Here is a 25364-nt window from a genome sequence, read left to right on the forward strand (position 1 = left end):
TCCCTGGCTTGTTCTGTTGTTAGCTTTTTATGTCAATAAAACAAGACTGGTTCTAGGTCACTATAGCCCACGTCACCCCCAAGGTTGATGTCCTCGCAGACCTACGAACCAAGGGCTTCTTCCCAGCCTGGCCTGAGTAACTTCACCACAGAAGGGAGCTCCACCCACAAAGTTGTCTCCAGGTTTGGCCTCCATGAAATTATTTTTTTGTTAAAAAGGAAAAATGAGATTTTTATTCTGAACCACACCCTCCCTTCCAATGAACACGCTGAGTAAAAGCCAGTATCAGGCACAGGAGGCAGCTGCTTCCTGGGAGAAGGGGGACGGGGAGCCCCACTTCCTCTCCCGCCTTCAGCAGGCTGTTGGGGGTAGCGCCGCATCATGGAGTCTGGTTTGGGGTGTGAAGCCCACGTTGGCTGTGTCCTTGGCGGGGAGGGCCTGGCTCTGGCTCACTATCTTCAGTGACAAGGGACCTGCTCTACCTGATTGTGACAGCCGGGGCCTGGTGGGGCCAGGCCTGATGGAACAGAGGAACCCAGGGCTGTGCCCCCAGCCCCCGCCAGCCCTCAGCAGGCACGGGGCGGCAGTGCACTCGGCCCACAGAGGCAGGCAGCCAGGTCCCATTTATAGACGGGGGCTCCAAGGTCAGGGGTGAGAGGCCTGCAGCCTCACTCACGTGGGGACGCTCACGAGAGGGACAGAACCACATCAGAGGCTGCTCTGGGGCTCCTCTGGAAGCAGGGGTGGGGGCGGAAGTCAGTGGGATCGATCACCAAGGAGAGCGCAGTGGGGGTACACCCTGACTCAGGCAGGCGGCCTGGAGGCAGAGGGCCGGCAGTCAGTAGTGGTGGGCACGTCCCCTCAGAGGAGGGGATGGGAAAACGAGGGTAAGGGGCTCTTGCCAGGGGGCACGTGAGAGCCAATGGGGCCTTCTCTAAGGGTTGCTGTTTTAACAGGCCATTTGGGGGGAGCGGCGGGGGGGGGGGACAGTCAAACCTGCTAATGACAACACAGTAGGCTTTATGCTCAGTCCTGGGTTTGAATCCTGGCTATGCCATCTAAGAGTTGTGTGGTCTTGGCTGAGTTGCTCAGATGCATCTATAGAATAGGGCTGCCCTATTGGTGGCTGAGATAAACTAGATACAATTATGCACTGAGACCTGCAAAGCATGTGGCCCAGGGTGAGCCAGCGGTGAACCACCCGGTCGGCTTTCAGGCGGCAGAGCTGGAAGGGCGGCAGGCAGAAGAGGACCAGCAAGACGGTAAAGGGCTCTGACAGGACATGGGCATCACAGGGACAGGGCTGGGGGCGGAACCAGGGGTGGGAGAGAACACAGCGTGACCCGGGTGACGCCTAGAAGGGCTCTCAGTGGATCTTGCTTGAAGCTCATTTTTCAGCCAGAGGAAATGGGCCAACAGCGAACAGGGACATGGAGAAAACAGAAGGCTTGGCAGCCAGGAACCAGGGAGCCAAGACCCAGAGCCTGGCTTTGCAAGGAAGCAAGGTCGAGGGCCAGAGCACCAAAATTCAAAAGGAAGGGAAAGACTAGTCTGCCTTCTGTGTAGGCCCCTCATGCGAGAGCTGCAGGTTAACAAGAATTTTCAAAAGCTCAGACTGAGAGGCAGGGTGGGAAGGGTGCAGTCAGAGGGGTCTGGAGGCCAGAAGACCCCAGGGAACAGCTGGGGCGCACACCCATCCCCCCAGGGGGCCTCGCCCTGACACCTGGTCTGAGGCCCACGGTTCGCTCGGGTTTCCAGCAGCGGCACCTGGGGAAGGGCCTGGCATACACCCCCGACTCCTCTGCCCAGAGCCCAGGGAAGGTGAGACAGACGGGCGGCAGGAACCGGAAACCATCCTTTATTACTTGTGTTCACCAGCAGGGGGTCCTAGGCATAGTACTGCAGGTTGGCCTTCTTCTTGGCCTGCACCTCCAGGATGCCCTCCATGTAGTCCTCATGGGTGAGCTCTGTGGCGCCCCTGCGCAGCGCGATCATGCCCTGTGCCCAGACAGACAAGCCCTCAGATCCCTCCCCACGCCCCAGCCCCCAGGACAGACAGGCCCTCGGGTCCCTCCGCACGCCCCAGCCCCCAGGACAGACAGGCCCTCGGGTCCCTCCCCACGCCCCAGCCCCCAGGACAGACAGGCCCTCGGGTCCCTCCGCACACCCCAGCCCCCAGGACAGACAGGCCCTCGGGTCCCTCCCCACGCCCCAGCCAAGCTCCCGGAGGCCTCCACCTTCTCAGTGCCCTCCCTTGGCCACCCCCACCAGCCTGAGCAGGAAGCTGGCGTGAAGTGCCCACACTCACCGCCTCCACACACACTGCCTTGCACTGGGCCCCGTTGAAGTCATCCGTACAGCGGGCCAGTTCCTCGTAGTTCACGTCAGGACTGTGGGGAGGCGGGAGGAGACGCCACGGGGCTCAGTGACTTACGGGGCGGGGGCAGGAAGCGTGGATGTCCCCCCACACGCTCCCACAGGCAGTCCCTTCCCTGCACAAGGCGGGGAGAGGTGGGAGGGAGGAAGGTCAGAGTAGGTTAGACCAAGTTATTTCTAGTGTCTCCAGCCTTGGAGATGCACCTGGACTCCAGGATACAGCCTGGGGGGAGCAGGAGGTTGTGGAGACAAGACAGCCATCTGTCTGTCCCTCAGGCAGCGTGGCCCCCACCGGACAGCACTGCGCTGACCCATCTCCTGTGCCAAGTACTGCACTTGACATTGTCACAACCCCGTAAGGTTGGAGCCCGCATCCCCAAGTCCCAGGAAGAAAACCAAGGCTTATGCCACCTGCAGATGGTCACACAGATCTGAACCCAGGTCTGCCTGGCCCCTGGCAGGACTCCCCGGGGCCAGGCTGGGCTGTGTTCCCCCGCTGGGGCAGGGGAGGCCTGGGCCGCCATGCTTCCCGTCCCGGGGGAGGGGTGTGTGTGCAGGTGAACTCTAAGGGTCCTGGGCCCCAGGAAGGTTCTACGTCAGGTCAGGCACCTGGGAGGAAAGGAGGCCGCGCGGGGACAGTGCTATGTGGACGGGAGGTGGACAGGGAGAGGGGAAACCCGGGGAAGCTCACTACGAAGAGGACTGGGATGGCTCTGCTGCCCTGCAGGTCTCAGCACCTCGCTCGTGACTTTACCCACCTGACGTTCATCTTCCGGGAGTGGATCTGCATGATTCTGGCCCGGGCCTCCTCATTGGGCATGGGGAACTCGATCTTGCGGTCCAGACGACCTGAGCGGAGCAGGGCGGGATCCAGGATGTCCACCCTGTTAGTGGCTGCGATGACCTGAGGAGGAGACGCGGCTGCTTGAATGAGGAGGGAGCTTCGCAGATAGGCAGCAGACATGGCCATGACAGGCAAGGAGGTGGCCCGGGTCAGGTGGGCCAGCACCGGATATTCAAGACCACCTCTAATTCTAACTTGAGCTGCACCAGCAAGACAACAGAGAAGATCCCCTGACCTCTCAGCGCCCCCTTCTTCCCCTGTGAAGTGATGGCAACACTCACCTTCACTTGGGTGTTGGGCTGGAAGCCGTCCAGCTGGTTCAGAAGTTCCAGCATTGTCCTCTGCACCTCCCGGTCCCCGGCCTTCTCACTGTCGAAGCTGGGCCCCGAGGGAGATACTGCTGAGGCCACAGCTCAGGGGGCGCCCTCCCCTGCTCCACCATCAGAAGCCCAGCCCAACCCATCCCGGGGCAGAGAGAAGTCTCGCTCAGCTTGGGGCCCCCCAGCCCAGGGACCAGCACAGAAATGGTGTCAGAGATGAGAGGCTCCTAGGCTCAGGTGCCAGACTGAGGACAGAACAGTGAGCAAAACCCACTGCCTGGCCTGCGCCTCGGATGAAGGCGCCATCACAAACTGAGCTAACACTCAGAACAAATACAGAGATCTGACCCAGACTTGGCATGGAACAAGGGGCCCAGGCAGCTGTCCCTGAGGAAACGTCCCTCAGGCTGCGATCTGAAGGCTGAAAACACATCACTGGGAAACCAACCAGCAGAGATCAGAGAAAAAGGAAAAGTACATTCCAGAGAGAAAAGAGCAGGTGGCAAATCTCTGCCAACGAGGGGGCCTGCAAACCAAGGGGCCGCCTGGAGGAAGCCGGGGGAGGGGGGCGGCAGGGAGGTGAGGGCAGGGATGGGGTGAGGCTGGAGGGGAGCAGGGGCACCCACACAGGGGCCTTGCAGGCCGTGGCAAGCCCATCGTTTATGCCGCAGAGCAGTGGGGAGCCTCAGAAAGGGAAAGCAGGCTCTGTCTGCAGGAGGGGCTGTGGGTGCCGGTGAGGGAAGCTTTGAGAGGAACCTGCTGGCAGCTGTGAGGACAAAGGATGGTCGGGGAGAAGAAACGAAGCAGGGAGGATAGTCAGGAGAGAATTAAGAAGTACAATTACACGAAGAGAGCCGCCCCCACCCCAGGGCGAGTAGGGAGCAGAGTGGGAGAGCGGGGATCCAGACCCACAACCTGGTGGGTCGGACCCCGCACCCCTTACCGCTTGGTGCCGATGGCGTCCAGCTCATCAATGAAGATGATGGACGGCGCTTTCTCCTTGGCCAGCGCAAAGGCGTCCCGGACTAGCTTAGCACCGTCCCCAATGAACATCTGCACCAGCTGGGGGCCGGCCAGCTTCAGGAAGGTGGCCTGGGGTGGGGGTGACAGAATCAGGCCAAAGGCACAACAAGAGGCCCCTTCGATTCAAGCCCACCCGGCCGAGTTTCAGCTCCCACCCATCTCCCCCCATCCTTCCCAAGGCACTCACCTTGGTCTGCGCAGCACAGGCGCGGGCCAGCAGGGTCTTCCCCGTACCTGGGGGCCCGTACATCAACACCCCCTTTGGAGGCTGGATCCCTAAGTTCTCAAACTTCTCCTTGTGGTTCATTGGCAGGACAATGGCCTCCACTAGCTGCCAGGAAAAAGACCTGGGTGAGGAGAGTGAAGCCCTGTGGGCTCCCACAGCCTAACCCTATCTGTAACTCTCGTACTCAACTCACGGACACTGCCCTCTCCTTGCCCCACATCCGGAGGACACAGAACGCTGGCTCCCACCAAGGCTGGCTGGCGGTGGACTCCCAGAACAGCAGGATGGGGCAGAAGGACACCGGGCTAAGAACAGGAGCCCTGGCTCTGGCCCTAACCGTCTGGAGATCCCGAGCAAGTCATTCAGACTCTCTGGGGCTCAGCCTCCTAAACTGTTCCATGGCCTCCTCCCTGCCTCCCTAGAGTGTTGCGAGGATAAGAGGCAAAGGAGGAACAGTGCCCTGGTCACTGAAGCCAAGAAACACAAACGGCTGGTGAGGCGCCGGGGCCCCCTCACCTCCTGGATCTGCTTATCCAGGCCCCTGATGTCACTGTACTGGTCACTGAAGCCGAGAAACACAAACGGCTGGCGAGACGCCGGAGCCCACTCACCTCCTGGATCTGCTTATCCAGGCCCCCGATGTCACTGTACTGCTCCGTGGGCCTCTCGTCCACCTCCATGGCCTTCACCCGCGAGTCATACTCTGTGGGCAGGGTCTCCAGGATCAGGTAGGAATCTTTGTTCACACCCTGGGGACACAGCATGAAAACCTCAGTTCTGTCCCAGCTCAAGGCCAACCTAAGTGACTGGGGGACAGGTGTCCATGGAGTGAAAGGAGAGCCACAGGACTGGGCAACACAAGAATCAAAGGACAGGCAGCTCTGCAAATGTTCAAGACCCACAGTGACCTGGGCCGGGGGCAGGGGCTCAGCTCAGCAGTGGGAGAAACCACGCTGGAAAAGGCCCGCCTGGGCTCAGGGACACCACTCACCACCAAGTCTCCCGGCTTCAGCTTTTCGGCATCCACCAAGCCAATCACAGGCAGGAAGTAGGTCTGTAGAAGGATTCCAGGTGCAGCCTCAGTCACTGCCCTCAGGTAGGCTCCCGAGTCCTGTCCCACATCCCCCTCTCATCCTCTGCAGCTCTCTCATTGCACCAGCCTCACCTGCCGTGTAGAGGTTTTGATCACTGCACACTTGCCCTTCCTTTGGGAGTCTAGATCAATGTTTGCACCATCTTCCTCTTGGTCGTTGGGATCAACATCTAGAAGCTAGAAAAGGACGAAGCTCAGATCAAGAGGCCTTGCTCAGCCCCCCTGTACTCTGCAGAGCCTAGCACTTTTGGGGCCTAGACAACCTCAGCTCTCCCAGGGCTGGCCATCCCTACCTCACTCCTCAGCCTGGCCCTGAACCCAGCAAAGGTGCGGTTAATAAACTGGAAGATTAGTGCAATCTCTGCTCAGGTGTTGCTTCTCTGTGCAGAGCTCATCTACCCCCCAAGAAAAAAAACCCAGTAGAAAAAGAAACATGAAGCTTCTGATGCCTTTCCAGGCCTGTATATTCCCCTAAAACCTTACACTGGGGAGGAGAACCTAAGAGGTTTACATCTTACATGCAATTTAGGCCTCAAAAGGCCTACCCACTCTTTCCCCGATGGCAGGCTGTCTCCAAGCCCCACTGACCCCTCTTCCCCTCCACATACACACACACCTCGATGACGTTGGAGACCAGGTACGGCAGGGTCTTGTTCACTTTGATTTTCTCGCTGTTCTCTTTGATCTTGTCCTTCATGGCCTGGAGTTCATGGGTGACTCGCAACACTTCGCTCTTCATGATCTAGGATGAGAGTGAACGGAAGGAAATGTTCCGCCTTATCTTAGCTTATCCGAGGGCCACTTAGTTGGAGCACATTATCCAGGCTGCTGGAGGAACCCTCCTGCAGTCCTTCACTCAGCTCAAAGGCTCTCTGAATGCTCAGCCTGTGTCCTCAACCAGCAAAGGTCGAAACAGGAGGCCCACTGGAAAACCTCCAGGTCTGAAGTAGTTGTAGTAAAGAGAAAAGAGCCAGACTTTGAGTTGAGCAAACACAGGTTTCAGGTTCTGCCTTTTGTTACAGGCTCCGTACCTCACCACAGTAAAAAACAAAACAAAACAAAAACCTCTTTTAGCCTCAGTTTGCTCATCTGTAAAATGGGGATTTCTTACAAGACAGACTCTCAAGAGGAATACTTAAAAGACCAAGCTGGGAACGGCAGTCAGAAGATTCCTTCTCTCAGGCCTGGTCTCCCACCACCCTGGCTCTCTCCCTTCCCTTTTAAAACTTAGTTTTCTTTTCTCTTTTTCTGGTCTGAGGAGGAAACCGCGGTCCCCACACCTCTCCGAGGGAGGCTGGGGACGATGTGAGAGAGGTAGCACCACGGCCTGCCCTGTGTGGGGGGACGGCGACAGGGAGCGGGGGCTTCACTGCCCACCTTGATTTCACTGTCCAGCAGCCGTGTGCGCTGGATGATCTCTTCTGTGGACATCTTGAGAACCTCCTCCCCGATTCCATCTTGCTGTGAAAAAAATAATTGTTTTCCTTAAATTCAAGGCAGTTAACTCAGCACTGTGAGTTAGCCAACTCTTTGCCTCAATTAACCCACTATCCGCCAAAAAAACCAGAATGGAGTCGCGACCGCATACTAAGCGGCCCCAATCCCGGGACCGGGCTCGACCTTGACCCCAGCAGCCACCGCCTCCCCTCCCGCCAGCGGGGTCTCCCCGCTGGCCCAGCCTCCAGAACCGCCAGCTTCCCCAGCGCGTACCTCAGCTTCGTCCCATACGGTCGCCATCTTCTCCTGCCGAGTCACTGGACTCTCGAGTTTCGGCAGCAGATTCACCATTTGGAGGAGCAGGCTGAAGATCAAACTGGGCAGCAGCCGCGGTGAGAGATTAATATTACCTCTCTTTACGTCTGCTCTTGACTAGTGAGACTCCGTCAACAAGTCCTGACTCTTGAAAAAAATTAGCTTGGGCCGCGTTGCGGTGGCGAATCTGCTGCTTCGATTCAAAAGATGAAGCGCCGGCCACAGGACCCGCCCCCGCGGCTGCTGAAAAGTTCCCGCCCACGTCCCGTTTGTGCCGTAGCGAGAGGAAGATGCGCTATTGGCTGGCACGCCCAGAGGGGCGGGACCTGGGGGGGGAATAGAAAGGGGAGGGAGAAAAGACCCAGTGTCCCCAGGGCCCTTGGGAAATGTAGTTTTAGAGGAGGCGGGGGGGCGGTCTTTCAACCTCAGAATCTGGCCTGGTTAGGCATTAGGGGATTCCCCAAAATGAGTGGGCCCCATCCAATCAGTTGCAGGCCCGAATAGCTCCAAAAGGCTGAACGCCACTAGAAATAGAGGGGACTCCTTCTTCCTGACTGTCTAGAGCTGGGTTTCTTCCAGGCTTGGGTGCTGTGCTTAGTCGCTCAGTTGTGTCGGACTCTTTATGACACCATGGACTGTAGCCCTCCAGGCTCCTCCGTCCATGGGGATTCTCCAGGCAAGAATACTGGAGTGAGTTGCCATTTCCTCCTCCAGGGGATCTTCCCAACTCAGGGATCGAACCCAAGACTACCCACCCTGCAGCGGATTCTTTACTGACGGAGCCACAAGAGAAGCCAAGGGTAGGGATCCAGGCTTGGGACTTACACTGAAATATCAGTTCTTACACTTGCTCCTTGGAAGAAAAGTTATGACCAACCTAGACAGCTTATTGGAGAAGGCAATGGCAACCCACTCCAGTACTCTTGTCTGGAGAATCCCATGGATGGAGGAGCCTGGTAGGCTGCAGTCCATGGGGTCGCTAAGAGTCGGACACGACTGAAGTGATTTAGCAGCAGCAGCAGCAGACAGCTTATTAAAAAGCAGAGCCATTACTTTGCCAACAAAAGTCCATCTAGTCAAGGCTATGGTTTTTCCAGTGGTCATGTATGGATGTGAGAGTTGGACTATAAAGAAAGCTGAGCACCAAAGAATTGATGCTTTTGAACTGTGGTGTTGGAGAAGACTCTTGAGAGTCCCTTGGACTACAAGGAGATCCAACCAGTCCATCCTAAAGGAGATCAGTCCCGAATATTCATTGGAAGGACTGATGCTGAAGCTGAAACTCTAATACTTTGGCCACCTGATGTGAAGAACTGACTCATTTGAAAAGACCCTGATGCTGGGAAAGATTGAAGGTGGGAGGAGAAGGGGATGATAGAGGAGGAGATGGTTGGATGGCATCACCGACTCAATGGACATGAGTTTGGGTAAACTCCGGCAGTTGGTGATGGACAGGAAGGCCTGGCGTGCGTGCTGCAGTCCATGGGGTCGCAAAGAGTCGGACACAACTGAGCGACTGAACTGAACTGCACAGGGTCTTTTACCTGTTGGCTTTCAGACTAAAATGTACACCAGCAGCTCCATGGGATCTCAGGCCCTTCTGATTCAGACTCAAACTAAACCAGCAACATTCCTGGGTTTCCAGTTTGCCAGTTTACCCTACCCACCATGGAGGTTTCCCACCTCTGTAATTGTATGAGCCGATTCTTTATAATAAATCTCTTTACATACATATATGTCTCCTATTGGATCTGTTCCTCTGGGGACCCCTACTAAAATACTCTTTAAAATCTGCTATTTTGAAAACTGCAAAATATATTAAAAAATTGCAAGAATACACAGTGAATACTTCTGTATCTTTCACTTAGCTTCCCTAATTGATTTGCATTTCCTTTTGCTCTCTGTGTTTTTCTGAACCATTTCAAAGTACATTGCAGATATCATGTTACTTCACCTCTAGTATTTCACCTTGTGTCTCCTGAAAGAGATTCTAATAATGTAACTCCAACACATTACAGCATAATATATGGTCATACCTAAAGAATTTAATATTGAGGCAATAAAATCTCATATGCAGTCCATATTAAAATTTCTTCAATTATCTCCAAAACATGCCTTAGAGCCTTAAAAAAAAATCCAATATCAAGTCAAGAATCACACGTGGCAGTCAGTTGGCAGGTCTCTGCGGTCTCCTTCAGTTTAGAACAGTCTCCCAGTCTTTTCTGGCCTTTCGTGACATCAACATGTTTGAAGCATCCTGGCCAGTTGTCTTTTGTCCTCTGATCTCAACACAGCAACCAAAAGAATTATTTTAAAGCCTCATTAGATCATGTCACTCCTCTGCTCAAAACCCTGCAGCAGCTGTGAGACTTAGAGTAAAAGCCAAGGTCCCTGAAACAGCCTCCCAGGTCCTGTGGGGGGTTTTCTGCTTGCGTGCTAAGTCGCTTCAGTTGTGTCCAAACTGTGCAACCCTGTGAACTGTGGTCCGCCAGGCTCCTCTGCCCATGGGATTCTCCAGGCCATAATACTGGAGTGGGTTGCCATGTCCTCCTCCAGGGGATCTTCCTGACCCAGGAATTGAATCCACATATCTTACGTCTCCTGCATCAGCAGGTGGGTCCTTTACCACTAGCGCCACTTTTTTCCTCCCCCACGATTTTCTCCACAACCTTGACTTCCCCTCCTTTCCTCCCTGCTCACAGTTACATGGCCCCTTGTTGCTTCGCGATCAGGCCAGGCCAACTCCGACCTTGGACTCTCTTCTGCTGTCCTGAAATGTTCTTTCCAGGATATTTTCCTGCTTCACTCCCTTACCTTTGCTCCTTCAAGTCTTTGCTTAAATGCCTCCTTCTCATCCAGACCCACTCGTGCAGCCTTTTAATGCTGCAGCCTGCACCTCCTGGGCCTTTTCTGTTCCCACGCTTACCTTGTGCTATTTTTTTTTTTTAAGTATATGTTTTTATTTTGAAAATCTCAAACCTAAAGAAAAGTTGCAAATACAGTGTAAATAATTTTTTTCTTGCATCTTTTGAGAGAATATTATTGATTAAATACCACATCACCTCATATACTTTGGTGGGAATTTCCTACAAACAAGGATATTTTCCTACTTAAGCACAATACAACTTCAGTACCAGTAAGTTAACCTTGATATGTTTCTACCATCTAACCCTTAGACTCCATTCAAATTTCATCACTTGTCCCAGTAATGTTCTTCACAGCGTTAAAGGACAGACTGCATTCAGACTTGGATTCGGTCCAGAATCAAGATCAGAATCAGGCCTTGTATTTAGTTGTACGGCTTTAGTTTCTTTCAATCTGGGATTGTTTCTCAGTCTTTCCCTGGCTTCATGACCTTGACACTTTGGAAGATTACAGTTACTTTGTAGGATATTTCTTTGAAAAAAAAAATCTGGCGTTACTAGTGTTTTTAAAAATTAATTAATGTGTTTATTCTTTAGTTGCGGCAGGTCTTCATTGTTATTCATGGGCTTTCTCTAGTTGCACTGACTGGGGGCTACACTCTAGTTGCAGTTGGGCTTCTCATTGCAGTCTCTTGTTGCAGGGAACTGGCTCTAGGGCTCCCGGGCTTCAGTAGTTGCAGCGCGTGGGCTCAGCAGTCCTGGTGCAGGGGCTTTAGTTGCTCCACGGCACGTGGAATCTTCCAGACCAGGGATCGAATCCGTGTCCCCTGCATTGGCAGGTGGATTCTTATCCACTGGACCACCAGGGAAGTCCTGTAGAATATTTCTACATTTGTGTTTATCTGGTGTTTCCTCATGATTTTACGTTCACGTGATTCATCTTTGCAGGAGCCTCACAGAAGAGATGCTGAGTTTCTCACTCCGTTCATTCAGGTAGCAGCTGATTTTATTTTGTTTCATTACTGGAGATGTCGATCTCTCTCAATGATTAATCTGGTTCTACAAACCTTCTCCATGGTGAGATTTTCCCCTTGAAATTAACAAGTATTTCGTGAGGAAGTACTTTGAAACTATGTAAATATCCCATTCTTTTTTTATATTAAGATTTTAATTTGTTCATTTATTAACATCAGTATGGATTTTTGTTTAATCTAATTAATCATTACTATGCACTGAATTTTGTATCCCTGCCTCCAAATTCATACATTGAAGCTCTAACCCGCAATGTGAGGTATTTGGAGATGGGACATTTGGGAAGTAATTAGGGTTCGATTAGATCATGAGAGTGGGGCCCTCATGATGGGATTAAAGAGAGGGAAATCTTGCTCTCTCCTCTCTACATGTAAGCAAAGAGAAAACACCATGCAAGGACACTGAGAAAGGGCTGTCTGAAAGCCAGGAAGAGGGGCAGGGACCAATCCTGCCGGCACCTTGATTTTGCACTTCCAATCTCCAAAACTGCGAGGAAATAAATTTCGATTATTTTAGCCACCCAGTGTATGATATTGTGTTATGGCAGCCTGAGCTGACTAAAATAGTCTTTTTTTCTTTTATTTTTTTTAGAGAGGGGACATATGTATACCTATGGCTGATTCGTGTTGATGTATGGCAGAAACCAACACAATATTGTAAACCAATTATCCTTCCATTAAAAACATAAAATTTATTCTGCTTATTTATTGGCTGCCCTGGGTCTTCATTGCTGCGTGCAGGCTTTCTCTAGTTGCAGAGACTGGGGGCTACCGTCTTGTTGTAGAGCGCAGGCTCAGTAGTTGTGATGCATGGACCTAGTCGCCCTGTGGAATCTCCCCGGACCAGGAATCGAACCCGTGTCCCCTGCATTGGCAGGCAGATTCTTACCCACTGGACCACCAGGGGAGTCCTCTGACAGACTTTCTGTGTGGCTGGTTTGCCGTGTTAACTCTGTAATGCATGCTCTTGCCCACCCCTGCGTGTCAGCACTTAAAGGCGCTGTTCACCAGCAGGATCTTGCCTCTGGCTCCCACTGCAGCCCGAGAAGCTGGAAGGGCGGTGGAAGCACTCGTTCATGTGTGCAGAGAGACAGGGGTGTCTGGGAAGCCCGCTCTCCCCCACCCTTGGGCAGACCGTGGGCGAGGAAAGTCCAAATCACTGAGACCAGGTACAAACGGCTTTATTTTTCTAGAAAGAGCAAAGTCCAGAGAGGCGGGAGAGGGCAGCTGGGCCTGGCAGAGCAGCGGTGGGCAGGCCCTGGGCCCTGACTGAGGCCACAGGATGCCCCCTGGCCATTGCCCCAGGAGTAAACAGGCATGGCAGGGGGCTCAGCCGGTTGGGCCCTCCAGCGTGAGGGCAGAGAAAGAGCAGGGGAGGCGAGGTGAAGTCCACCACCTGCTGGGTCACACGAAGCCAGGCTTCATGGACGAGCGGCGGCAGTTGGGGCAGCTACGTGTCCCGTTGTTCTGCAGGCACCTTGGGGTGGGAGGGGCAAAGGGCGCTGTCCACTCGGCCGGCCTGGCCACCCACCATGGACCCGGCTCCCTCCTCCCTTCCCCGCAGCAGGCAGCCCTGCTGACCCCTGGCCCTGTGCCTGGGAGGCCTGCAGGCCAGAGCCTGGGCCAGGCATCAGGCATGGGTGACGGAGGCACCTCTGGCCCTGGGTGTCGCTCTCCCATGACCTTCGAGAAGTCTCTGTGGTCTCTTTGGGGAGAACAACAGGGCTGCTGGGGGGGTTGGAGGAGTTATTAGACAGGAAACTCTTAGAACAGGCACCCGGGAGGCCGAAAGCCCAGCCTAAGTGTGATTAGGCCCCAGGGAGCCCCCGAGGGCCGCCGGCAGGGCGCTCACCTGAGGTGGAAGATGTGGGAGCAGGGCAGGGCCTGCAGACGGCTGTTCTTCTCGCCGATGGACTCGCCGCACAGGCCGCAGTAGAGCTCGGTCTCCTCCACGCACTCGTGGAAGCGCACGACGTGGGCACGCAGCTCCCGCTGCAGCCCTTTGCTGCGGTAGATGCCCTCGCTCAGGCAGTGCAGCTTCAGCTGGCCCAGCTGCAGCGGGGGGCAGACAAGACCAGGTCAGTGCCCGTGAGCAGCTGCCCCAAGACGAGACGCTGTCTGTCTGCCCGGGGCCACAGGGCGCTCAGTACACGGGGGGCCCTGTCCTGGCCGCGGTCCCGCCTTGCTGAAGGACCTAGGAAAAACATCTAGCCCTCTCTGAGCCTTAGCTTCCCTTCACGCCGAATGAGGGGGTCGGTGGAATCAGTGATCCTTACTCCTAGAAGCGACTGGGGACCTCATGTTTTTGAAGGATTTTTATTGACCGGACCTGCTGCCTTGACACCCTACTCGTTAATTTGCTTTCCTGTTTCTGTTAATTGCATACCCACAGCAGCTCATCAGCATTTTTGAAGAAGGTGAGATATTTGGGTAAGCCAGAAGGCAGATATGTTTGGCTTTTTAACAGGACTGTGCCCTGACCTCTGAGAAATGCACATCTTCTAGAAGACTCTGAGGCTGTTTTCAACATTTAAAGGTTTGGATAGGATGATGAAATTTGAAGAGGCCACATAGACTGTGGGAAGAACACAGGCTGTTCAGTTAACACAGGTCAGTTACCAGGTGTGTGACCTTGAGCATCTCTCTGAGCCTCGCTTTCCTCTTCTGTAAAAGGGGGTTTGCTGTTTGCAGGAAGCCAGTGAGTCCTGGAACCCACAGCTACAAGAGCCCTGGGGTGCCCACCTCCCTATCGGTGGCAGAGTCTTAATGACAATCAAGAAACATCTGAGGGGGGCTTCCCTGGTGGCGCAGTGGTGAAAAATCGGCCTGCCAGTGCAGGGGATGCAGGTTCGATCCCTGATCTGGGAAGATCCCACATGCCTTGGAGCAACTAAGGCTGTGCCCACAGGTACTGAGCACGTGCCCTAGAGCTCAGGAGGCCGCACCTTCCGAAGCCCAGGTGCCCTAGATGTGCTCCCCAACAAGGGAAGCCAGCTGGGCAGGGAGAAGCCCATGCACCGCAACCAGAAAAAAGCCCAAGCAGCAATGAAGACCCAGCACAGCCAAAAAGAAAGAAACCTCTGAGGAATTCTGATCTCCCCCAAGCTATGGAACTCTTGCCCTGCCCCCTTGAAGGGCTCTCTGAGTGGAGGAGAAATAGCCAGGGTAGGGGGGTGACTGGGGGCAGTTCCTAGAGATCAGGAGGCACTCAGGGCACGAGCAGGCTGGTGGGGGGCCTCCCCCTCCCACCCACCCGAGATCCCACCTTGGGCTCTTGAATCGAAACCCGGCAGACGGAATCAGGTCTGACCTTGTTCCCCACCTCCTCAGCCAGGTCCTGGGCTCTCTCAATGGCATCCAGAGCCTGGAAGGGGAGACGGCCGTCGGACGGAGGCCTTGGCTTGTAGGGAAGGAAGGGCAGGGAGGGGCGGGGCTGGGGTACACTGGCCTGAGCTGCCTCAGTTTACTTGGATACCGAATGGGAAGAGCATTCCTATCTCACGGGAGGTTTGCAAAATTAGGCTCTGTTGTTCAGTCGTGTCCGACCCTTTGCAACCTCTTGCTGCCCGCCAGACTCTGCCCGTGAAATTTTCCAGGCAAGAATACTGCCGTGGGTTTCCTACTACATGTGAAATTGTAGGAGGCACTTCAAGCATCTGGAGTTCCAACCCCAAGTCTGGCCCTTTACGAGCTGAGTGATTGGGCCAGTCACGCCCTGCTCTGAGCCTGGAAAGTGACCTGGGATGCCCTGGCCTCACAGAACTGGGGTGAGGCTGATACTGGACGAGGGGTCTGAAAGAGCCCAGTCGGGAAGCAGACCCACACACCGTTGGCTGACGTGTGGGAGCGCTGGGGGGAGCTGGGGGCCGCAGGACAGGGGTCCCCCTCACCTTGTCCAGTGCCTTCCTGGCCACCCAGCACTTGGCCACGCCCAGCAACACCTGCACCTGCCCCAGGCGGTTCCCGATCTCGGTCATGATGCTCATGGCGGAGTCGTACCTGGGGAAGGCTGTCTGCGCAGCCGAGTTGGGGGGTGCGATCAGGCAGGCCAGGCCCGGCTCACACCGCCTCCCCCTGCATCCCGGTGACCTCACCTCCAGGTCCCCGCGGCTCCGGTGGATGTCAGCAAAGCAGAGCAGGCAGAGAGCCTGCAGCGGACGGTCCCCGTGCTGCAGCGCGATCTTCATAGACTCCTGCGACGGAGCCGGTCCCTCAGGCCTGCATGCCTGCCCCCTGCCCCAGAGGCATTCTCGCCCCGTGGGCCCCTCTGACACCCTCAGAGCCCAGTACCCCTTTCCTGGTGCTGAGGCCCGGTGCATCGCACCGCTGAGGACTGACAGCCCTGGAGACTGAGGCTCTGAGAGCGAAAGTGGCTTGACTGAGGTCACCAGGTAATTAAGTGGCAAAGCTGGGATTCCCACCTAGGTCGGTGGAACTCCAGAGACTGGCTCGCTTCCACTTTAAAAGTGTCCCACAGAGTGGGTATTGGGCAGGGAGCAGAGGAAAGCCCCCTCTGCTGAGAACAGACTATAGGGGAATGAGATTTGGGGCAGACCGGGTGAGGGGAGCAAACGCATCCTTCAGGGGCTCAGCTGTAGAGAGGGGGGACCAGGAGCCAGCCTTGGGGGGCCTCCGTGGGCTGAGCAGGCAGGAAGAAGCCCCGGGCCCAGGCCCCGCCCGCCCCCTTTCCCTGCGCCCCACCTCACAGCACTCCATGGCGCTGCCCAGGTGGCCCAGCAGGCGATAGGCTACAGCCATGTGATACTGGCTCATGGCCCGGTACTTGAGGCTCCAGCCTTTGCCATAGTCGTTGACGAGCTCTGCAGCCTTGCAGGGGAAGAACAGGGCTTTCTCGTAGTCCTGCAGGGGACAAAGGGAGGGGCCGGGATGGGAGGGCGCATGCTGAGTGGCCGGAGCTGCCCCTAAGTGGAGCGCTCCATCGCATGTTCTTTCATTCATTTATTCTGCTGTCCAGGAAAGCCGTGATCCAGGCAGAGGGAACAGCCTTGAAAAGGGGTGGGCTCCATGAATGCAAGCGTTTTCGTCTGGTTTGCCGACGTATGGCAAGAGCCTAGCACAGTTCCTGGCTCAGAAAGTATTTGTTGAGTGAATGAATGAGAATGAGAAGCAAGAAAGGCAACTGGCTTCCCCTCTCAGCCAGTCCCGGCTGGGCCCGTGGCCTGCAGAGATGCACAGAAGCGTGGTGGTGGGGTCAGAGCCCACCCTGACCCCCTGCTGGCGCTTGCCTCCTGGCGGCCGGGCATCTCTGAAGGCTGGGTGACGGGCTGCCAGCAGAGTCGGCCCCAAGAGCCTAGGACAGATTCACTGAGGCAGAGACATCATTCTCTCCCCCTTTCCTTCTCCTCAAACGTCCAAACGTCTTCTCAACCTGCCAGTTACGAGCGCGTGAACCCACTGTGCACTCCGCTAGGAAACAGAGGGACATCAGAGGCGGGCTCCCGCACACCTCCTCCGCCCAGCCCACCGGCCTGCTCCCGCACCGCCTCCCTTCGGCCCCTAAAGAAACGCCCCCCACGCGGGCCCGGGGACCCTCACCCAGTCTCTCTGCGGAATCATCCCGTCACCGCAAAAACAGTCTGGTGTTTCTTACCTCAGGTGAAAAACAAAATAAAAACCAAACAAGCACCTTTGACTTCATGTCCCATTCTACTATAACCCTGCTTCTCTGCTCCTTTTTGTAGAACACCTACTTGAATGTTTATCTGATACCGAACAAGCTAATATGACCCAAAGAGAACTCTCGGTAACCCCGATAAAAACCTGTTTCTAATATACTTAATTTGTACAACGTACTTTTTAATTCGAAGCCATGTAAATGTTTTACAAACTTAAAACTAGGAAATGTAATTTTAAAAAGCCTAAGATTAGAAAATGGAAACTAAATGACCTTAACTTAATATAATTAAAATTAATATATAATTAATTATAATATAATTATAATATATGATATATATAGCATATATATGTTTAATATATAATTATATATAATAATATAATATAATATATATAATATACTATATAGTATATAGTATATGTTATTTATATATTATTATATATAATTACATATTGTATTATATATAACAATACATAATATATCATAATATATATAATTATATATAATATATAACAATATATACTATATCATAATATATGTAATTATATATAATAGATCATATATATAATTTATATGATATATAGAATATTATAGAATATTATATATTATATAATATATTATATGTGATAAATATTATATATGTATTTATATATTATATATCATTATACATATTATATATTATATATATTATATAATATATATTATTATATTATATATAACAATATATATTATACATAACACATATAATATATATAATTATATATATCATATATAATTTATATGATATATATAGAATATTATATTATATGATATATGATATATGATATATATTATATATTATATATATTTATATTATATATTATTATACATATTATATACTGTATTATTATATATTATATAATATATTATTATAATAATTATTATATACTTATTATATTCTATATAATAATTATATATATTACTATTATATTTTACATATAATATATACAATATATTATAATAAATTATAATATAATTATAATAATTACATATATAATTATATATAATATCATATATATTCATATATAACTATATGATATATAATATATAATGTTATATATAAATATATAATATACTATATGGTATATAATATATATAATTTATATGATATATATGACATATAATTTATATCATATATATTAGTATATATTATAGATATGATATATAATATATAATTATATATGATTATATATTATATATTATATATCATATTATATTATTATGCTATATATTATTATAGTATTATATTATATACATAATATATATAATAGAATCATATATAATAATATATCATATTTTATTATATGATTCTATTATATAATATATATGATTATATATAATTATATAATATATATTATAATATATTATATATTATATATTTATATTATATATTATATTACAATTATATATTAATTATATATTATATATTAATTATATATTATATTATAATTATATATATGATTCTATTATATATTATGTATCATATTATTATTATAGATATATTATTATTAACAATAATATTATTATATATAATTATTATATATCATTATATATTATTATATATCATATAATAATATATAAATATTAATATATATTTAATATATATAAACATATTATTATAATATATTATATAAATACAAAATATAAACTACATAATATATATTATATTATATATATTATATATCATATTATATAAACATAAAAATATATATAATATAAATATATAAAATATATATAAATATTCATATAAATATATAAACATTTTTATATAAATATAAAATATAAACTATATAATATATATTATATATTGTATTATATATTCTATATATTCTATATAGAATTAAAATATAATATATAATTATAATATAATTCTAATTAATTATAGTGTAATTAAGGTACATTATAATATATTATGATGATTTCATAATTGCCATAATATATTATATAATCTCTTGTTAATATAACCATACAGAAAAAGTGTTATTTCAAATGACCTTAACAGATAACACTTGAACACTTCAACCATAGTGGATGTATCATAAAGATAAAAGAACAGCAGAGAAATCTTAAACCTCATTTGTCATCTTTTTTTTTTTCAGTAATAGTGGTATATTGTCTTTTGAAATTATTTTGTGTACTTTGTAAGATAAAGTAGGTTATGTTGTTAGAAACCAAGATTTTCAGCCTAAGAGAATAAAAGAATCAAGTTTGAAATAAAGAAAATCCTGAAACATTAGATTTGAGTTGGAGATTTCAGTATAAAGTCCAATTGTCCTCGAAACTGAGGAAATTTAGTAGCAATAAAAAGCCAGTGGCAATGAGCATCCTGAGAGCCCACCTCCGGCCTTTACAGCTCTGGAGCGGGAAGCACAGTGGGCCCTCCAGACCCAAGGTTTCCACATCCAATCAGAGCTTGAAATAATTGGGGGAAAAAAGTCCAGAAAGTTCCAAAAAGGCAAAGCTTGGAGTTGCCAGGCACCTGACTATTAACCTAGCATTTACAGTGTATTAGGTTTTATAAATAATCTGGGCTTCCTTGGTGGCTCAGTGGAAAAGAATCTGCCTGCCAATGACGCAGGTTCGATCCCTGGGTGGGGAAGATCTCCTGGAGAAGGAAATGGCAACCCACTCCAGTATTCTTGCCTGGAGAATCCCACGGACAGAGGAGCCTGACAAGCTACAGTCCATGGGGTCGCAAAAGGGTAGGACTCGACTTAGTGACTAAAACACCACCAACAAGAAATGATTTAAAGAATATAGGAGGGGGGACCTCCCTGGTGGTCCAGTGGTAAGACTCTAGACTCCCAACGCAGGGTGTCCGGGTCTGATCCCTGGTGCCACAACTGAGACCCCCTGCAGCCATCTATGTAGGTTCTATGAAAACACTACACCATATTATACAAGAGACTTGAGCATTCCCGGATTTTGGTGTCGTCAGGGATGCTGGAACAAATCCCCTGAGGATACCAAGGGGCGACTGTACACAATACCATGGGACAGGCTATTGTGCCAGAAAACAAGAACGCTTTCTTTCAAAGACTAAAGGAAGTCTCGTCAAAAGGACAGGGGTCATGCTGAAGAGAATTCCACTGACTAAAATTAAGATAACGTGAGTATCAAAAGGAACAATGATTGCAAATGACTGAAGAATACTGATTATTTTTTTAAGTCCAAGATTACATGATAAAATACCAAAAAGAGGAAGGAAAACAAGTGTGATCATTGGAGTCAACTATCACATCAACTCGTTATCCTGAAACATGGCGACTAAAGGAGAGGGACAAAGGATTTACCTACCTTTCCTTTAGGAACTGTATTTCAGAGTAATCAGCTAGCTCTAATTAATGAGGGAAAGTTCTTCCTTATAGGAAAATCCCAGCTAATAATTGTAGAAGGCTTCATAGAACTTGGAAGTCGCCATTTCATGAGAGTTGACAGAACTGATTCAGGCAACAGACATCAACAAATACTCAAACCGTTATGGAAAACACTGTTGCAGAACTGAATATTCACAACCAAAGTGTCACCCCACAAGTTAACCTCCTGGTCTTGCAAGGAAGAAGGCAAAGCTGAAAACAGTGGGATCAGGTGGTCGCTTGCTCAGATGTCAATATGGTGTCTTATAAAGCACGCAGTCCTGCCTGTGTAGGTTCTCACCAGAAATGCATGACCTACAGGACTTCCCTGGGGGTCCAGCGGTTGAAACTTCCCCTTTCAATGCAGGGGGTGCAGCTTCAGTCCTTGGTTGTGCAGCTAAGATCCCCCATGCTTTGTGGCCAAAAAACCAAAACATAAACAATATTGTAACGAATTCAATAAAGGCTTCAAAAATGGTCCACATTAAAAAAAAATTTTTTTTTAAATGCGTGACCTAGATCTTACCAAGTCATTTTTTAAATTCTCGTTCATAGAGAGTAATGGAGACAAAGAAACAGCCTATGTGAGTCCTTGTGGAAGCAATGAGACAATGAGATGGAGTATTAATCTGGCTTCTTCAGTAAATCATGGAGAATAAAGAGTAGTGTATTAACTTCCTATTGAAAGTGACATGATAACCGCTGCAATGTGTGGTTCTTGTTTGTGTTCCAGTTCAAACAAGCTGAGGGTAAAGGCGTATTTTCAGGATAAACAGAGAAATTTAAGAGATAATTGTTCACCATGGTGTGTGTGAGAATAGTATTGTGATTATATAACAAAGTGTCCTTATACCAGAAAATGGTCTTTTTATTCCTCAGAAATGCATACTGAACTACTTCTGGGTAGAACTTTGTGATGTGTATAATTTTTAAAATAAATTATTTATCTGGCTGCTCCAGGTCTTTAGTTGCAGCATGCAAACTCTCAGTTGCAGCATACGGGATCCAGTTCCCTGACCAGGGATCTAACCCCAGCTCCCTGCACTGGGAGGGTAGAGTCTCAGCCACTGGGTCACCAAGGAAGTCCCATGATGTATGGGATATAATGTGATATAATTTTATATCACAACACTTCAGTGAAAAATATGTAAGTCAAGCATGGCAAAATATTAATAATTGTTAAATATAAGTAGCCGGTATATGATGATTCATTATATTATCCTCTATGCATTCCTGTATGGTTAATTTTCTTCATAATAAAAAAAGGTTTTAAAACACTGCTATGTCTCTCCAATCCAATTTGATCTCACAGAATGTCTTCCCCAGATGTCTTATTGCTGAAAACAAAATCCTTAAATGAAGGATGATCCATCAATCCATGGATGACCCTCATTTCATCACACCCAACTGCTTTCCCAGGTGGAGCTAGTGGTAAAGAATCTGCCTACCAATGCAGGAAACTTAAGAGATGGGGGTTTGATCCCTGGCTGGGGACGATCCCCTGGAGAAGAGAATGGCTACCCACTCCAGTGTTCTTGCCTGGAGAATTCCATGGACAGAGAAGCCTTGTGGGTTACAGTCCATGGGATCGCAAAGAGTTGGACACAACTGAGTGACTAACACTTTCACACTTTGACTTTCACAAGGTTTATTAGGCATCTACGATGTGCCAGGCGCTGACATGCCCCATGGGCCAAGCGCAGCCTGGATGTCTGGAGGAAGGAGAGCAAATGCTCAGGACCAGAAGCCTGAGGTCACTGGCTCCATCAGCTTCTTCTCACTCGGCTATCTCCCTTTCCCCTTACCTCCCTGACCCCACCACCTCCTATCTTCTCTCACACACCTGCGACAGCCACGCTGGCCTCCGTCCTGGAATATGCAAGGTAAGCTCCCCTAAGAGCAGAGCTGTGCTTTAACCGTTCCCTCCTGTTCATTCTTTTGCCAGATTTCTGCATGGCTCACCCTCTTCTCCAAGTCATCAGACATCACCCCTACCACCCTGTTTGAACTTGCAACACCCCCTCCTCAGCCCTTCCAACCCCCTTCTCTTGCTCCCCTTTTTCCTAACCACTTTCCAAAACACTGTATACTTGGGTTTGCTGATTATTTTTATTCAACTTCCTCCCCCAGCTAGAAAGCAAGCTTTATGAGCCCAGGCACTTGGCTGTTATTTTCACTGCTGTATCCTGATCAACAGTGCCTGGGATACAATAGATACTCAATACGGGTTTGATGAATGAATCCTTACAACCATGTTATAAGGCGGGTTCCATTCGCCTTCATTTCATAGCTTTGGCGAGAAGTGATTTGCCTAAGATCACACAGCAAACACGTGGTACTACAGGTTTAAGGCCTGTCCTCACATAGGAGCTTCCCACTCCCCCAGGAAGTCAGACAGATTGAAGCTCGAATTTTGGCTCTGCCCTGCCTGACCACATCTCTGCGTGCTGGGTCACCTCACTTGTGTCTGACTCTGCAACCCAGCAGTCTGCGGCTCATCAGCCTCCTCTGTCCATGGGATTCTCCAGGCAAGAAGAGTGGAGTGGGTTGCCATGCCCTCCTCCAGGGGAATCTTCCTGACCCAGGGATTGAACTTGCATCTCTTATGTCTCCTGCATTGACGGGTGGATTCTTTACCACTAGTGCCACCTGGGAAGCCTGGCCATGTCTTTACCTCCCGCCTAAGTCTTTCTCTTCTCAGACTCCCATCTGCCTCGTCACTACTTAAATGGGAGGACTGAAAGAGGTGATGCAACAGGGAGCACAGCTCCTAGGAGGCTCTCCGGGAGCCAAGGCCTCCACTGCCCTCCCCTGGGGCCCCAGGGCGCACCTTGACCTGAGCATAGAAGCTGCCCAGGCTGCAGCAGACGCGGCACTCAAGCATGGCATCGTCATTGTTGTGGGCGTAGCGCAGGGCCTTCTCGAAGCTCTCCAGGGCCTTCTGGAAGAGACTGAGGCCCAGGAAGGCGTTGCCCATGCTCAGGCTGACCTGGCCTCCGAGCTGGGCAGCCGCCCTGGTGCCAGGCAGGCCCAGGCAGGTCTTGCAGTAGGAGATGGTCTTGTGGAACTCACACAGCTTCTCGTTGCTGCGCGCCAGATTCAGGTAGCTCTCCAGGAGGAAGTTGGCGTCCTCCAGCTCCCGGGCGGTGTCGATCTGGACCACAGCAAACTGCCCACCACAGGGGTGGGCCGGGGCGCTCAGCCTCTGCGCCTCCAAGCCCCCCGCACCAGCCCAGAGCCTCAGACCTGGAGCGCCCACCCCTAGCCTCAGATACGCGTTGGGCTCCCCAGCCAGACTGGAAGCTGCAGCTCGGGAGCCTTCACCTCCCAAACCCAGACCCTCTGCTTTCAACTTCCATCCCGAACCTGGCCTGCAGTCTCCATCACCCTCCCAGCCCCCCAGCCTCGAACCTGGAGCCAGTGGCCACCCCCCAGGCTTAGACTCAGAACCCCATACGAGAGGACTGGAACCTCGACTCTGAGACCTGGCCTTGAGTGCCTCAAACCCCGAGGCTGAGAACCTCAGACACCAAAGCTCAAGGCCACGGGCCCAAATCCAAAGCCAAGAGCGAGCATCTAAGACCCAGGGCCTGAGATGTGGAGGATTCAGAGCCTGAGGGATATGGGCGAGTGTGAGGAGGCGGGAGGGGGCCAGGAAGCCTGGGAGAAGCCCCGCCGGGCCCCATCTGCCCAGCCTGGCCGCACGCTCCCACCTTGAGCATCTCCTTGTAGCGGCCCATCTCCGAGTGGGCTGTGACCAGGCAACCAAGGACGCGGAAGCGTCCCACGAGGTCTGAGCTCTTCTCCAGCACCTTCATCCACACCTGCAGCGCCTTCTCTGTCTGGTTAGACTGGTACAGCTGGAGCCCCTTCTCGATCTGCTGTTTCGTCTGGTCCTGCCCCATCCTCCCAGAGACCCCCGGTGGCCCTGTGCCTCTAGGCTCTCATGGGACCCCCCTTCCCCAACGCACACTGCCCACCCAGCCCCGAGCAGGCGTAGGGCCTGAATGGAGAGCGGGCGCCACCCTGGGAACAAAGCTGGTCCGGCCCCTGTGCACAGCTGTCCCTGCCAGTTGGGGCCACGTGGCCTCCAAGGAATGTCAGCCACAAGGTCACGCGGGCCTCTGCTGCACTCGTCCCCAAGCTGGGAGGAAGGTGCCTGCCCCCTCCTGCCCTGGTGCACCCCCCCGGGCGTCTCTTTAGCACCTCTGACCCTGGCCCCGAGCCCCCTGGCAGGGCAGGCTCTCCCTGCAGTCTTGCCAAGGAGCCACCCCCCGGGGTGGGCCGAGAGTCAGAGGAAGCAGGGATGAAGCTGGGCACATGGGCGGCAGGGAGGCTGGGGCAGGTACCCAGCTCTGAGCTCTCCTCTGCCACCTTACCACCATCCCCAGAGCCACCCTCCCCGGCTCTGCTTCTATGAGTGACTGGCCACTGAAGCCACACACCTGTGCACAGGCCCATCCCATCCCAGAGTCCTAACCCACAGCCCATCCCAGCCAACAAGTTGCTCACCACTCTGGGCCTCAGTTTCCTCATCTGTAAAATGGAACTGTCATAGGCTAATAAACCCTCACCTATAGATGTTCTATGAGCAGCATAGTGTAGTGGGTAACAGCATGGACCCTGGACCAGGCTGCCAACTTTTGAATGCTGCCTTTGCCATTTATTAGTTCTACGGGCAGCGTGCCTTTGGACAGGAGAGTAATGGTTCCCACTTAACCGGATTGTTGGAACTATACACCTTAGAAGTTGGCTGGGACTTGGAACAGTGCCTGATACACGGGAAACACTACGTGACAATAAGC

General features: G+C 50.5%; 2 protein-coding genes and 1 long non-coding RNA gene across 13 annotated transcripts; 1 reads left to right on the forward strand and 2 right to left on the reverse strand.

Moving 5' to 3' along the window:
* The first annotated feature begins 1067 nt into the window (after nt 1-1067).
* LOC145525511 (uncharacterized) lies at nt 1068-6240 on the forward strand. Its single transcript, XR_014068255.1, has 2 exons — nt 1068-1262; nt 3104-6240. It is a non-coding gene; the product is annotated as an uncharacterized LOC145525511 (long non-coding RNA).
* Nucleotides 1843-7851, reverse strand: PSMC3 (proteasome 26S subunit, ATPase 3). Of its 3 annotated transcripts, none has more exons than XR_014068250.1 (12): nt 7593-7851; nt 7260-7343; nt 6499-6624; nt 5955-6059; nt 5781-5843; nt 5397-5538; nt 4751-4890; nt 4484-4632; nt 3502-3598; nt 3135-3280; nt 2309-2492; nt 1843-1998 (listed from the first exon to the last, which is right to left on the reverse strand). XR_014068250.1 is itself a non-coding variant. In XM_081538724.1 (12 exons), the coding sequence occupies exons 1-12, from the start codon at nt 7668-7670 to the stop codon at nt 1888-1890; spliced, it is 1323 nt and encodes a 440-aa protein (XP_081394850.1). In that variant the 5' UTR covers nt 7671-7851; the 3' UTR covers nt 1843-1887. The 3 variants fall into 3 exon arrangements, 2 of the variants coding, with proteins under 2 accessions (XP_081394850.1, XP_081394851.1); XM_081538724.1 differs by having other exon boundaries at nt 2309-2390; nt 4751-4894; nt 5401-5538; XM_081538725.1 differs by having other exon boundaries at nt 2309-2390; nt 7593-7635.
* Nucleotides 7852-12694: 4843 nt separating this feature from the next.
* Nucleotides 12695-24593, reverse strand: RAPSN (receptor associated protein of the synapse). 9 transcript variants are annotated; one of them, XM_081538748.1, is made up of 9 exons: nt 24273-24593; nt 23390-23728; nt 16231-16389; nt 15624-15722; nt 15420-15542; nt 14841-14893; nt 13673-13762; nt 13382-13625; nt 12695-13006 (listed from the first exon to the last, which is right to left on the reverse strand). In XM_081538748.1, exons 1-9 carry the CDS (start codon nt 24462-24464, stop codon nt 12980-12982), a joined length of 1326 nt encoding a protein of 441 aa, XP_081394874.1. In that variant the 5' UTR covers nt 24465-24593; the 3' UTR covers nt 12695-12979. The 9 variants fall into 9 exon arrangements, with proteins under 9 accessions (XP_081394874.1, XP_081394875.1, XP_081394883.1 ...); XM_081538749.1 differs by lacking the exon at nt 13673-13762 and having other exon boundaries at nt 13382-13581; nt 14840-14893; XM_081538757.1 differs by lacking the exons at nt 13673-13762; nt 23390-23728 and having other exon boundaries at nt 13382-13581; nt 14840-14893.
* Between the last annotated feature and the right edge of the window lie 771 nt (nt 24594-25364).

Source organism: Giraffa tippelskirchi, chromosome 11, assembly GCF_054371585.1.
Source record: "Giraffa tippelskirchi isolate mGirTip1 chromosome 11, T2T-mGirTip1v1.2.pri, whole genome shotgun sequence".
Classification (NCBI taxonomy): Eukaryota; Metazoa; Chordata; class Mammalia; order Artiodactyla; family Giraffidae; genus Giraffa; species Giraffa tippelskirchi.

Bases quoted from the DNA above. Each gene is read 5' to 3' on its own strand.
- PSMC3 (XM_081538724.1), bottom strand. From the start codon at position 7,670: ATGGTGAATCTGCTGCCGAAACTCGAGAGTCCAGTGACTCGGCAGGAG. The intron at 6,625-7,259 runs GTGGGCAGTGAA...CTCTCATCCTAG, and splicing joins TGCTGGACAGTGAAATCAAG to ATCATGAAGAGCGAAGTGTT. The intron at 1,999-2,308 runs GTGAGTGTGGGC...GTCTGGGCACAG, and splicing joins AGGCAGTGTGTGTGGAGGCG to GGCATGATCGCGCTGCGCAG.
- RAPSN (XM_081538748.1), bottom strand. From the start codon at position 24,464: ATGGGGCAGGACCAGACGAAACAGCAGATCGAGAAGGGGCTCCAGCTG. The intron at 16,390-23,389 runs GTGCGCCCTGGG...TGTCCCCTGCAG, and splicing joins GCTTCTATGCTCAGGTCAAG to GACTACGAGAAAGCCCTGTT. The intron at 15,723-16,230 runs GTGGGGCGCAGG...GCTCCGTCGCAG, and splicing joins GCGCCATGGAGTGCTGTGAG to GAGTCTATGAAGATCGCGCT.